This window comes from Sander vitreus, chromosome 14 (genome assembly GCF_031162955.1).
Source record: "Sander vitreus isolate 19-12246 chromosome 14, sanVit1, whole genome shotgun sequence".
NCBI lineage: Eukaryota > Metazoa > Chordata > Actinopteri > Perciformes > Percidae > Sander > Sander vitreus.
In genome coordinates this window covers 17,360,831-17,374,048 of record NC_135868.1, presented here as the reverse complement: position 1 = coordinate 17,374,048, position 13,218 = coordinate 17,360,831, and the positions used below count along the sequence as shown (strand labels likewise).

Below are 13,218 nucleotides of genomic sequence, written 5' to 3'. Positions count from 1 at the left end.
TTAATTACAAGAGAGATAGATAGATAGATAGATACATACATACATACCGTACATAAATAGATTAAAAAAATCCCATGCACTGCAGTGCATTTGAACTGTTGTTTGCTTTGACATGAGCAGATGCAGAGGTCCTGACTAAGCAGACAGCACTCAAACTGTTCAAGGTCAGGGCTCTGAAGCTACTGAATATCAGACAAGGTCCCCAAATAACAAATACACACATACTGTCCGGCATGAACATAAACAAACACAATTAAGCCTTTTCATGTTAATGCAAAAATGCATTTGGAGGTACACATTCCATATACATTTGCATACAAATGCACACATGTACACACACACACACACACACACACACACACACACACACACACACACACACACACACACACACACACACACACACACACACTTATCTCTGCTGAGTAACCAGAACGAATCGGCGAGGATTCTCCTCAGGTTTCATCAGAGTGTATAATGTTCACAATCCCAAAATAGAATACCATCAAGCATCTAATCGCTGCGACATCGAAATAGTTTTCCCTCATGTTAATGAGAAATGAATTGAATGAATCAAGAAATGAGTTTAAAATCACATTTTACAGTAAAAGCTGCAAATGAAATGGCTCATCGTCACAATGTCTGCCACTTTTCGTTTGTTCAAAAGCTCTCATTTTCTACCCCAAATCTAGCTACTTCTTCCAGGTATTCGACAATATAACACATCTCACGGGAGCTTGATGGTCAATTTGACACACGCATGGCAATAATGTTTCATGTGTAACAAGGGGTTACTCTTGATCTTAAAGGCGCTGCACATCCATCAACCACCCACACAGGTGTTTTCAATTATTCTGCTTAATTAGACCTGGGTGGGTGTGTGCAGACTCAGCTTGAGTGACATCTTCCTCACTCTCCTCTTGTTTTGTTGCACCCGTTCGAGTGTAAAAATCAACACTGTTATAGTTCTTAATGATTCTCTTGTGACTTGACGTAATTTCCAGCATAACTCCACCAACCTCCAACCTGACCAGAGATGTAATTATTAAGAAGTAGTTAAAACACCTGTGTGGGTGTGCAGGACCTTTAAAGGGATAGTTCAACATTTTGGGATATGAGCTTATTCGCTTTCGAAGAGAAGACTGATACCACTCTCATGTCTGTCTGTTAGATACAGTATGACGCTACAGCCAGGAGACACTTAGCTTAGCTTAGCATAGCAGAAAGACTGAAAAAAAGCTAGCATGTCTAGAGGTTAAAATCTTTGAGTGAGCTTTAGATGGATTTTGTTACCTTTAGACAAAGTAAATTTATCTGTTTCCCTGCTTTTATGCTAAGATAAGCTAACCTTCCCCTGTAGCTTCTTATGTAATGGAAAGATATGACACAGGTATCGACCAGTAAAGTACAGAACAGTACACTTAGTACAATACAGTAGATTGTACACTTGCACTGTAGCATCATCAATAATACTTAAATGACCTCTCAACATGTGCTCTTTACTTAAAGGCTACAATTTCTAAAGCAGGATCCAGTTGACACTATACATTTATTACCATTATGGAAACACTGCATTGCATGTATAATAATAATTGTAAAAATAATAATCTTAAAATGCATGGATCCATTTTCCCAGTAGGCTACATACTGTACATGGAGAACTGGGCTGAAACTATAGCAGTCCAGTTAGTTCCAAACAAGGATAACCGCAGGTCTGATGTGCTACATGGTACAAACTGAATATTAATGCAGCGGTCTAGTAGTACCATCCTTGGGGAGTGAAGCTCTTGGAACTGGGTCTGAATCTGACCTGAATGTCTCTCTCTCTCCCTCTGTCTTCCATAATTCATGTTCTATATGTGTGTTGGCTGGTGGTGATTATTTTTAGCTAAGCTCACTGAATGGGTTGTATACAGAGAAACAGGCGTAAAACAGAGCAAAAGGGCATGTGTGTGACATACAGCAAACCTGTGTGTAAGTGGCGTGTCGTTAGTTGTGTTTCCGTATGTGCCCCGATGCAGGGTGGTGACATGTTTGCACGTGTGTGTGTGTGTGTGTGTGTGTGTGTGTGTGTGTGTGTGTGTGTGTTTGCGCGAAGCAGCATATGCCTGTCTGTTCCAGTGACAGCAGGTGACACTGGTAAGTGACGGCGGATGTGGAAGATATTTACAGCTACTCTAAAAGAGCTGTGTGTGGGATCTGCCTTTAGATCAGCTGTCACATATGTTGCGCATTGCCAGAGGTGACAATGAATTTTCATATCACACGTTGTCACAGGTGGAAAACAAAACAAATTCAGTCAAAGTACAGCTCCTAATTCTTCAACCCTGCTTGGTATTACAGTACATACAGTACATATCAAGTCTCCCCTCCCCCAATAAGCTATTGTATGAATTTATAGAATAACAGGGCATGTTTTTAACATTTGACAAGTAATATGACTGCAGAGAAAAGATTTATAGATGCTACCACCACTAACAAAGATGAACAAATTGTAGCATTAGAGCCTGAATGCGTTGTTTTCTGTGCTCTGAAATATGTGTGTAAATTCAAATACAGTAATACCCAAACAAAAACCAGAATAGTAATGATTGATTGCCGGGTGGTATAAGATGTCTAAAAATCCTTACAAGGCTCCTTACTGTCAGCTCTTAATCTCCACACTGTGACAATCAATCAAGGCTCAGAGGTTAATTGCCATGACCCTTGACTCTGTGTGTGTGTGTGTGTGTGTGTGTGTGTGTGTGTGTGTGTGTGTGTGTGTGTGTGTGTGTGTGTGTGCGTGACCATTCACCTTCACATGTGCACGTGTGTAGAGTGACTGTGGCAGATGTGAAATTAATGATTTAGCCACAGTTCCATAACATTTAAATACTGTAACTGCTCTGTCACATATTGATTATCAGAGGAGTACCATCGCCATCCAGACACAGTACAGGCATCAATAGCTAAAGAACGATATGGCATGTTATGCACACCCTATGTGGAACATTAATCATGACAGGTGTCAGATGAAAGAGTGGATACAGGAAAGGCGGCTGGGTGTGAGAAAAGACAGAGGAGAGTATCAGAAGTGAAGCAGTCTAGTGTTGCGAGCTCACAGTGTTATTAGAGCTGACAGAGAGAGAAGCAATGAGTGTGAGGAGACAGAGGTTGTGAGAGGGGGGATTAGAGAGATGGAGTGAGAGAGAAAATTGGGGAAAGGCAAGCAAGTGAGAGTGAATGAAGCAGAGGAAAGGAAAAGAGAGACAGAGAATAAAGCAGATTTTTGTTATCTTGTTTTATGACTCCAGCCAAAATAAATTAAAGCAGAGACTTTCTAAGAGCATAGCCTACAAGGTCTTTTCCAGTATTTTCTCAAAAAAAATAATCTCTCAAATCACTGTAGATTTCTTTAGAATAATATGTTGTTGCCGGATAGTAACAATTAGCCTATAGTTTTATGGTCCATTTTATTCTACAGAATAAGTAATACATAATTAAATTAAATAAATAAATAAATAAAACAATAAACATGATAGGCTACAGATCCGGCCATAAACATCTAATGTCATCATATGTCTTTCACTTATTGGACAATAAAGATGTCCTGCCAAATGTTTGGAATAGCCTCCATACTCTCATGCAGCGGGATAAGACATGCACCATCCGGGCTGCTCCTATCTCCTGCAGAGAGAAAACTCACCTTCACCTGGAGAAAAGATCCGAGCGGAGCCGAAGAACTTCAACACCGTTTAGCCTGCTTGACAATTACGGATGCCTCACTGCCTCCGGACCCATCTCCCTTTCCTCACTCTTTGTCTATATGTTTTCCTCAGTCCCCCACACTGCAAAGCTCGGCCGGTTTGCCACTGACAGCCAAACAGAATTCCCACAGGGCGAGCACGGCGAGGATGCGCTCCGTGCTACTGGGTTTACTCTGGTTGAAAGATGGGGAGGAGGGGGAGGACGGTGCTTCACTTAACTAGAGTTCGTAATCCGCTGGCTCCATCGGGGGCCGCAGAGAGCGCACCGTACCCTGGGACCAGCGAGCTCCGAGCACAGTGTATCAGCGCCATCTCGTGGATGTTAGAGTGAACGGACACTAAAAACTGATTTTCCGGTTCTCAGCTTTGATTGGCTGCGATATGCTTCAGCGGTTTTATAATAAGTGATGACCGCACACCTGAGACCGCTTGGTTGTTAATTCAAAGTTCACGCTGTGCCCATCAGATTCATGGTGTAGACGAATTAAAAACGTTTCTCAACACTATATATCACATTTGCTTTTTTGTCTATTTAGTCGGTTCAATTATTTCAATTTCCGTGTGGTCTCCAACTATACTCATCAGCTTATCAGCTATTTTATAAATAAAAGTAACGTGGCACTAACCTTTATGGAAGTTCTTATTCAGATTTTAATGTGCTGACCGCTCACTGCATGACTTCTAATCGGCCTTATTAAAAACTAAATAGCCTAATTAAGTGTATAGGCCTACTTTAGATTTTAATAGGGCTGCAATTTGGATTGATTCACTTATTTTCCTTGTGTTATCGTTCTGTTATGTTGTCTAACCTGTAAATCATTGGTGCTCGATCTCAACCTCTAATAGTTTATGCTAGTGCATCCAAATGGTAGGCTATTCCAGCGTTATCTATCCTGTAGGCTTAGGCCCGGTGCCATATTATTCACAAATCAAGGCATTATAAGACAACGATTTTAGGATTTGTGTGGCTTTTTTGAAAGCCCAGTTATCCTTACTCTGATAAATCGGCCGGGACACGCAAAGCTACACTAGCAAAATAGCCTTATTCTCGCTGGGCTTTGTACTAATTTGGTTCATTATTTATGTATCCCAATATCCCAATTTACACAAGTCTACATAATATTATGCCCCCTTTAGCCTGTGTCACATTTGTTTTTTGATAAGTTAATAATATAACAGTTTGTAGACTCGCAATCTGTACATAACTTGGGGTGGATGGACAATCCCGTCTGTCACTTTGCGGATGAGATAATTTTATGTCTGGAGCAAGGACCCCAGCTTTGTGCGGGCAGGACCACGCCCCGGCCCCGGTGTGCGGTGCACCAGGCTAGGTTAGCACACAACTGCTAGCTACATCCGGGCGCTCTGGTCGGTTTGCAAGCCCTGCGAAGATGGCGACTTCAGGGAGGAGTGCATTATTATCCTCCACCTCAACTGGACCTAAGAGCACACTGGAGAACTCCAACCCAGAGGAGGATGACGGACAGGACTTATGGTGGGCGATTGGTCTTTTAAGATAGGTTATTATGAGCAGGGTTTGTGGGCGCAGATGGTCCATTGTTGGGATGAGGATGGTTTGACAGCTAGCTTGCTAACGAGGCTAGCTAGCATCAGCACCAGACTGGCTGGGCACTGGTGACACAGCAGCACTAGCTCACTTTAGCTCCTCGCTGTCAGTCGTTGTTTGTTCATGAATGAAGAAGCCTTATTTGCCCGTGTTGTAACGGGGTTGCTCTGTCTGCAGGTCCACCATCCTGAGTGAAGTGTCAACCCATTCAAGATCTAAGCTACCGTCTGGGAAAAATGTCCTGGTTATGGGTGGGTATCTGTATGTCTGCAGTCTCCTAGCTAGCCAGTAAGCATCGCTAGCCTGGTGATCATCTCATCCTGGTAGACTTATTATACTGCTCGATAGCTAAGCTAGCTTATTCTGGACTGATGACTGATGGTGCTTTTGTGTTCAAACCTGGTAGCGGGTGCGTCGGCTAGCAGAGAGAGACAGGTGTATTTTCCTGAACACACGCGCACACGCGCATGCACACATACATACATGCATACAATCAATCATCATCTTGAGAGAGAATCGGGCCGCTTTGAAACACTGCAAGTCATACTAGCATCCAGTGATGCTATAGCAGTTAGGTGGAGATGATGCTGAGGGGACAAGACAAACCATCAGCCTGTGTTTTTTTAACGCGGCCGCGGGGCTTTATGTGACTGAGAGGCAGAAAGGGTGCCTCCCCGTCTCGCTCGATCCTCGTGTCCCGCTGTCGTCCACACAAACACACACACTGTCTACACATCCGCCTGGGATAATCCGCAGCCTGCTACCCATTCCAGCTAATCGGCGAGTTGGTTACCGACGTATGGCTTTACAGCCATTTGTCTGTTATGCTATCCATGTCAACATCAGCAAGATCTGCCCGTATGATGCATTGAGTCCCCCTGTTGACATAATATGGCTTAGTGCAAGAATGGATGCAGCCTTGGCCTTATAACATACACAATAACAATGGCATGCTGTCAGCGTTGAGGTTAGCAATGATGCCAGGACAAATGCAGATACAGTCCATTGTCAAAAGATATACAACAGTATATTAGGGCTGTTGATCCTTCATGAAAATAATATAATGAAGCTGTGTGGCTCTAGTCAAGGGGATTGTGTGCTACACTTCATTTGTTTAGTGCTGAAACAATTAGTGATTAATCAATTAGGTGATTGACAGAAAATATATCAAACTATTTTTCTAATCAATTAATTGCTTAAGTAATCAAGCAAACATGCCAAACATTTTCAGTTTCAGCTTCTCAAATGTAAGGATTCTTGTGACAGTAAAAATAATATCTTTGGTTTTGGACTGTTGGTTGATGTTCAGGAAATTGTAATTGGCAGTTGCCACTATTTCCTGACATTTTATAAACTAAATGATTAATAAATGAATGTAATGTGCAGAGTATTCGTTAATTAAAATATTAGTTGCAACCCTATATTTGTGCAGTTTTGTGCAATCCTAATTTTGGATAGTGTGTGATGAACACCATACTATTTCTATTAATCCTGAAGTGTGTTACTAGTACAGCTCATAGCATGATAGAGGGCAGCAGGTTGCATGGGCAAATCGTCCACGTTCAGCAGTGGTGTGGTGTGTTGGCTTCAGTTAGTATGTCACTTAAAATGCTTTTGCCAAATTTGAATTCTTGCTCCCCTTTATTCAAACTGAAAACATATATGGTTAAGGTACTAAACTCCAATATTAATATAATTATAGCAGTGAATTCTGGCATGGATGAGGCTACTACCCATAATTTGTCTACTATCCATAATTCTTTTTTTTCTTTTTTAAAACTGATGTTATGTGTGTGTTTAGGTGAGGTGGGTTCGGGGAAGACAGCCTTGGTTGCAAAACTGCAGGGGGTTGAAGAGTTCATGAAAGGGCGTGGCCTGGAATACCTCTACTTCAGTGTCCATGACGACGACATTGATGGTAACCAGCAACTACTTGCAGTCCATAGACCCAATAAATGTTTAAAATCCATGTAGTCTTGTGTTTGTTTGTTTTTACACAACAGCATATCTCTGTAATGTATTTGTCTTTACGTGTGTGTGTGTATGTGTGTGTCTTTAGACCAAACTAGGTGTAATGCCTGGGTGTTAGACGGAGACCTTTACCACAAAGGTCTGCAGGGAGTAGCTGTGCCAGTGGACTCAATCGGCAACACGTTGCTGCTGATAACAGTTGACATGTCGCGGCCATGGAACGCCCTGGACTCTCTCCAGAAGTGGGCCGCCGTCGCTAGGGAACACATCGATAAACTCCGGGTCGCCCCGGAAACACTGCGGGAGCTGGAGCACAGACGTGAGTCATACTGACAGCAGTCAGGCTGACGAGTAGATAAAGTTGAAAACTGTACGTGTCTTCACGGAAAATGCTCTTAGCAGTATGAAAACACTTCTTGAATAAGGAACCTCTTTATCAAAGCCTTTGTAAAAAGCTTTACATTGGACTGGGTTTTGTCTAAAGAGGCCAGTTATGAAAATAATAATGCCACATTTAAAATGATAACCCATGCCAGGTCTTTGCTTCATCATTATTTGTGTATCTTAATGTTGTGCTTGTGTGTAGTTGTAAAACAGTTCCAGGAGTACACAGAGCCAGGCAGTGGGGAGGATGGCACCCTGCAGAGGAGGAGTGAAGAGGAGGAGAGTGTGCTACTGCCGTTAGGAGACAACACACTCACACACAACCTGGGAATACCAGTGGTGGTGGTCTGCACCAAGGTACACACACACACACACACACACACCCTTATTGCTGGCTTATAAACATAGCTTATGTGTGGGAACATATTTTACTTTTAAAATCTAAGTGTACTTGGTTCTCAATGTGCTGTCCATTATTCTTGGACTAATGAAACCTGTGTGGAATTGTTAAATCATTTCAAAATGGAATGGTCCTTTTCCATTGCATCTACTTGCTCACATTCACTCGTGTCTCACACCTACTTATTTGTCCTCAGTGTGACGCCATCAGTACATTGGAGAAGGAGCACGACTACAGAGACGAACACCTGGACCTCATCCAGTCTCACATCAGACGTTTCTGTCTGCAGTGTATCCTTCACTGAACATTGTTTCTGAAGAGTGAACAAACTAGAAAAAGTGCACAAACTCAAATTTATAGTGTCAGAAAACAAAATGTAACTATTGGTCAAAGAACAGTGCATGGATTTTAATGGGGCTGTTGATCAATACCACTGACTGCAGTTTTCCTGTCAAATGCTGAAATTTAAGACATTCATTCACATTTTGGCCTGTACTCTCCTAATACCCAACTGTTCAGTCATGAAGGATGGTGGTACAACTGAGTGACTGGCAGTTGTGGTGTTTTGTTCTCAGGCCAAATTCCCAGCAGTACCTTTATTGCAGTATTTTGACCACTGTAAGCTGTATCTGTATCTGAACCGTTGTTGATATTGCTTTGTTGCAAAGAGAGTTCCATAAAAGTCATAGAATACCCAGTACTGCTTGAAATTGTTTGTTTTTCAGAATAATTTCTCCAGTCAATGCTGAGTGGAAACAGTATTAGATTTTCAAGGGTTATTGCTTTTGAAAATGAGCCAATATTGCACATGGCCTTGGTTGTTTTGTGTACTGGTAGCAATTAGTCAAAGCTGGAATCTGTATTTCTTTCTGTATCTCTGATATTAAGAGATGTAGGTTTTCTGTCACTGTGGTGTAAGTCTTATTTTTTCGATGGTGGTGTTGAAAATATCCTTGACAGTCATGTCAGACGGTGCATCTCTGGTTTACACATCAGTGAAGGAGATGAAAAACCTGGACATCCTGTACAAATATCTGGTCCACAGACTGTACGGCTTTCCCTTCCACTGCCCGGCACAAGTGGTGGAAAGAGATGCTGTCTTCATGTAAGCCTGCCTTTGTGTGTGTGTATACATGCTAGGACTGTGGGGCCACCTGTATTTGGTTTGTAACCCTTCCTCTGCTTTCTCAGTCCATCAGGTTGGGACAATGAAAAGAAGATTGCCATACTTCACGAGAACTTTCAGACAGTAAAAGCAGACGACAGCTTTGAGGAAGTAATAGTCAAACCGCCAGTCAGAAAGGTACAGGCACCCACAAAAAAAAAGGCTAACTTTGAAAGATCATCTAAGGCAAGCTAAGCTTACAGTGCAACAGATTGATTATTGCTGTAATAGTATGTTTCATTACCTCCTGCATCAATTTCCATGTGCTAAGCTTTACCTAATATCCCTGCAGGGATCATGAGAGTTTTATCCAATCTAATTTATTAGCTGTTGTAGAGCTATAAAGAAGGCCTTTAAGCGATTTTAAAAATATATTTTTTTATCTTGCTTGTCACCAGATTGTACATGAAAAGGAGATTCAGGCAGAAGATGACCAAGTGTTTCTGGTAAAACTGCAGGTCAGAAAACATTTCCTGTTGTGTTAATGTCATTTGGTTTGCTGCTTGTCTGTACTCCAATTAAATCTGACTGAAGGGTCCTGATATGTTAATTAATACTAATTGGAGTGAGTGTGCATATTGTGCTCTAATTTGCAGTCGCTGCTTGCCAAACAGCCCGCTGTGACAGCAGGGCGACCAGTGGTGAGTGCTCCTCTTTTCTTTTTCTTTTTTCCTAGTTTTGGCTCATAAGATAAAGGAAAGCTCGTGTGTGTGTGTGTGTGTGTGTGTGTGTGTGTGTGTGTGTGTGTGTGTGTGTGTCGTTCATAGGACACCACCAGTAGAGCACCCACTGGCTCCCCCAGGACGAGTAATCGTTCCGCAGCGGCCAACGTAGCTAACGCCATGCCACAGTCGGGTATGCATTTCATCGCTGCACACATCAACCCATGACCATTTGCGTAGTCGGTGCATTGCTTTGTGTGTATGTGTGTTTTTAACTCTAGTCTCTGTATGCTGCAGGTCAGACTAGTGAGGGTGTGTTGGCCAACTTCTTCAACAGTCTACTGACAAAGAAAGCAGGGACAGGGGGGCCCGGGACGCCAGGTGGCGGTAACAACACACCAGGAACAGTACGCAAGTCAGGTGAGAATGCACACTAGGTGGTAGAGGTTGATACATTACTCTGGTTTTGTTGAATAGAGAAAAAGTGCTCATGTGTTTTTTGGGGTTTAATGCCATTTTCAGTTACTCCTCATCGCTTCTTTTTGGTTTCTACCTCCCATCTGCCATCCTTCATTTTCTCACCTCTTTACTCTCTTGTCCTCCACATGACACATGGTAAAGGAAATCATAAAAGGGTTCAAACAAACAGCCCTCGTCTTTATGCCTGTCTGTAGCTCTGTCATTCTAATGCTCATAGTCTATTGTGCAATCTCACTGTTGACATCACTTATAATGTGTGTATTTGTATGCACTAGTCATGTTAAGGTGTGTGTGTGTGTGTGTGTGTGTGTGTGTGTGTGTGTGTGTGTGTGTGTGTGTGTGTGTGTGTGTGTGTGTGTGTGTGTGTGTGTGTGTTTCACTCGTCCCTCCAAACAGGAACATTAGTTGATGTACTGTGGACCAACATGGTTTATATATAAACAGTGGACAGAACTGTTTTGGACATTGGGAGTAGGGTGAGGGGTGTCCCATGAAAAAGAAATAAGGGATGATGTTATGGTTGAGGGGTTGTGTGTGTGTGTGTGTGTGTGTGTGTGTGTGTGTGTGTGTGAAGACACAGTGATTTCTAGGAAAAAAAATATCTTGATACTTTTCAACATATTGGCCATATACTATATTTATACTGTATACCTAATATGTATTCATTCTCTGTGAAATGGCTGGAAAATGAAGGCAGATCATTTTCAGTTAGAACCATATCTTTATATTTTTAACAATGCAACTTTAAAACTCATCAGACAAGCTCAAAATTACCGTAAATAGGGTCTACCTGCCACTTTGGCCTGTTTTGAACTAGACACTGTAGATCATATTGGTACTACTACATTAAACATACAGCGCACTTATTCAATTGCAGCTCTGTCATACAATGGTTAACAAAGACACATTTGTCTCTTTCAATAAGGACAACTGTAAAGGTATGTTTGATGCATAATAATGCAATAAGAACTAAAATGCAAACAAAATGAAAATACATTCAGTATTACCAAAGGTCATGTGTATAGCCTTTGTGCCTTAACCACTCAATGTTGTGTAATTTATCACACTGGCCAAAATACTTGTTTGCTGTGATATAGTACTTTTTTTTTTTTATGTATCTACCCACACTTGATGCAGGTTCAAAGCTGGGCCTAAGCGACGTACAGGCGGAGCTGGACCGCATATCCAGCCGGGAGACCGACTCAGACTTGCCCAATGCCAACGACACCCCTGCCACCGACGGCCAGGACACATGAAGACCAACACACGTCACCCTGCTCTCCGTCTCTCCCCTATCCACCTCAGTCACCTTCCACCTCCCTTGTTCTTCCTCCCTCCACTCCATCACAAAGATGTGGGGAGAAAGAGGGATGTGGGCACGCAGTTTTCCTCTCCCCATTCTCTCCTTTCGCTTTCTCCTCAAGGAGAAAAACTCGCCCTCTCTTCCCCTACTCCTTTTCCCACACCTTGTTCTCCCTCCCCCCTCTTTTCTCCTCCTGGCTGTTGCGCTGAGGGCGAGTATTTGTCACTGTTACATACAAGACTGTCTGTTACATGAGAGTAAATGGGTATGGTGGACCAATGGGGGTGTGGAGGAGAAGAAGAAGGAGGTGGGTTGAGAAAGATTGATTACAGGAATGCAAGTGAGGGTGTTTTGTCCATCCATTTCTTGTGATGGTACAGTTAGTGTTTTTACAGTAGGAACTGCTAAAGGGTACCATAGGAAGGATTGTGTGATGATGTATGTGCGGCAAGTCATGCTTGGCCAGAGGAAGAGATAGAGAACAAAAAAAACATGCCTGAAACTAAATTGCAAACAGTCTTGTTTTTGAAGATGAAGGGACAAACATACCAGTATTTGCGTGTGCGTGTGTCCGTGCGTGTGTGTGTGTGTGAGCGATAGAGAGAGAGTGAGACTTAAGATTTAAGGAAGTTACTTCAACCTAGACTTGTGTGTCGAGAGATTTTTGGCTGGTTGCATTTCAACCAAAATGCAAAAACATTACTATGCTATTACACTACAAGCTCTTAAAACAGTGCACACACTATTATGACAGCAGCACTGTCTGCTAGACTGCACACAACAAACATGACAACACATATACACTAGTCCTGTGTAGAGGGCACTTAAGGTCCATCATGGCACCCAGTTCTACATTTGGCCAAACCTGTAGATAACAGACGGTGCACTGAAAAGGGAGGGTGGTAGAGGGTTGTAGAGGGTAGGTGAGCTTTACTTGTACAGAAAGAAGCACTAGTGATTCAGTTCCATAGTTACTGCGGGCGGGGGGTGGTGGGTGGGCAAGAGGGTCAGAATAAGGGAGGGTCAAACCAAGAATGTACAGTCATTGTCTCGCTGATTGGTCCTGTTATTTCAGAGCTCTGTGTTGGCGTTTGTATAATCAGATCTGTTAATCAGTCAAATAAAAGGTGTATTTATTCGGATTCATCCACCTGACTTCTCTCTTTGTCTTTGTTTATTTGTTTTTATCAATCATTTCTCTTCTCCTCACTGCGAATAAGTCATATTTTGTGATGGGGAATTGTTATGGAAAACAAAAATCTTCAGTTAGATTATTAGCCCATGTTGGCAACCATCTACCTGCTTCAGTGACCTTGTGCAAGGCAGTGAATTTTCTTGTTTTCAAAGAATGAAATTATTGGAAACTTGGAAGAAAACGTCCAAATAGCAGAAAATGGACATATGAATGGCTGAAATATAACAAGCAGATAGTGTCATAGGCACTACTAGTTTTGAGTCCAGCGCTTCCTCAGGCAGAAAAAAGGGTAATGGAGGAAAAGACATTTGGGTGCACAGAGTCACCGAAACGCCTTAAAATACC

The 13,218-nt window shown here is 42.3% G+C and overlaps 1 protein-coding gene across 2 annotated transcripts; it reads left to right on the top strand.

Moving 5' to 3' along the window:
* Positions 1-5,099: 5,099 nt before the first annotated feature.
* Positions 5,100-12,833, top strand: dync1li1 (dynein, cytoplasmic 1, light intermediate chain 1). 2 transcript variants are annotated; one of them, XM_078268040.1, is made up of 13 exons: positions 5,100-5,241; positions 5,491-5,564; positions 7,115-7,231; positions 7,373-7,603; positions 7,871-8,025; positions 8,265-8,358; positions 9,038-9,173; positions 9,260-9,371; positions 9,632-9,691; positions 9,830-9,874; positions 10,001-10,088; positions 10,193-10,315; positions 11,513-12,833. In XM_078268040.1, exons 1-13 carry the CDS (start codon positions 5,138-5,140, stop codon positions 11,629-11,631), a joined length of 1,458 nt encoding a protein of 485 aa, XP_078124166.1. In that variant the 5' UTR covers positions 5,100-5,137; the 3' UTR covers positions 11,632-12,833. The 2 variants fall into 2 exon arrangements, with proteins under 2 accessions (XP_078124166.1, XP_078124167.1); XM_078268041.1 differs by lacking the exon at positions 5,491-5,564 and having other exon boundaries at positions 5,126-5,241.
* The last annotated feature ends 385 nt before the right edge of the window (positions 12,834-13,218 follow it).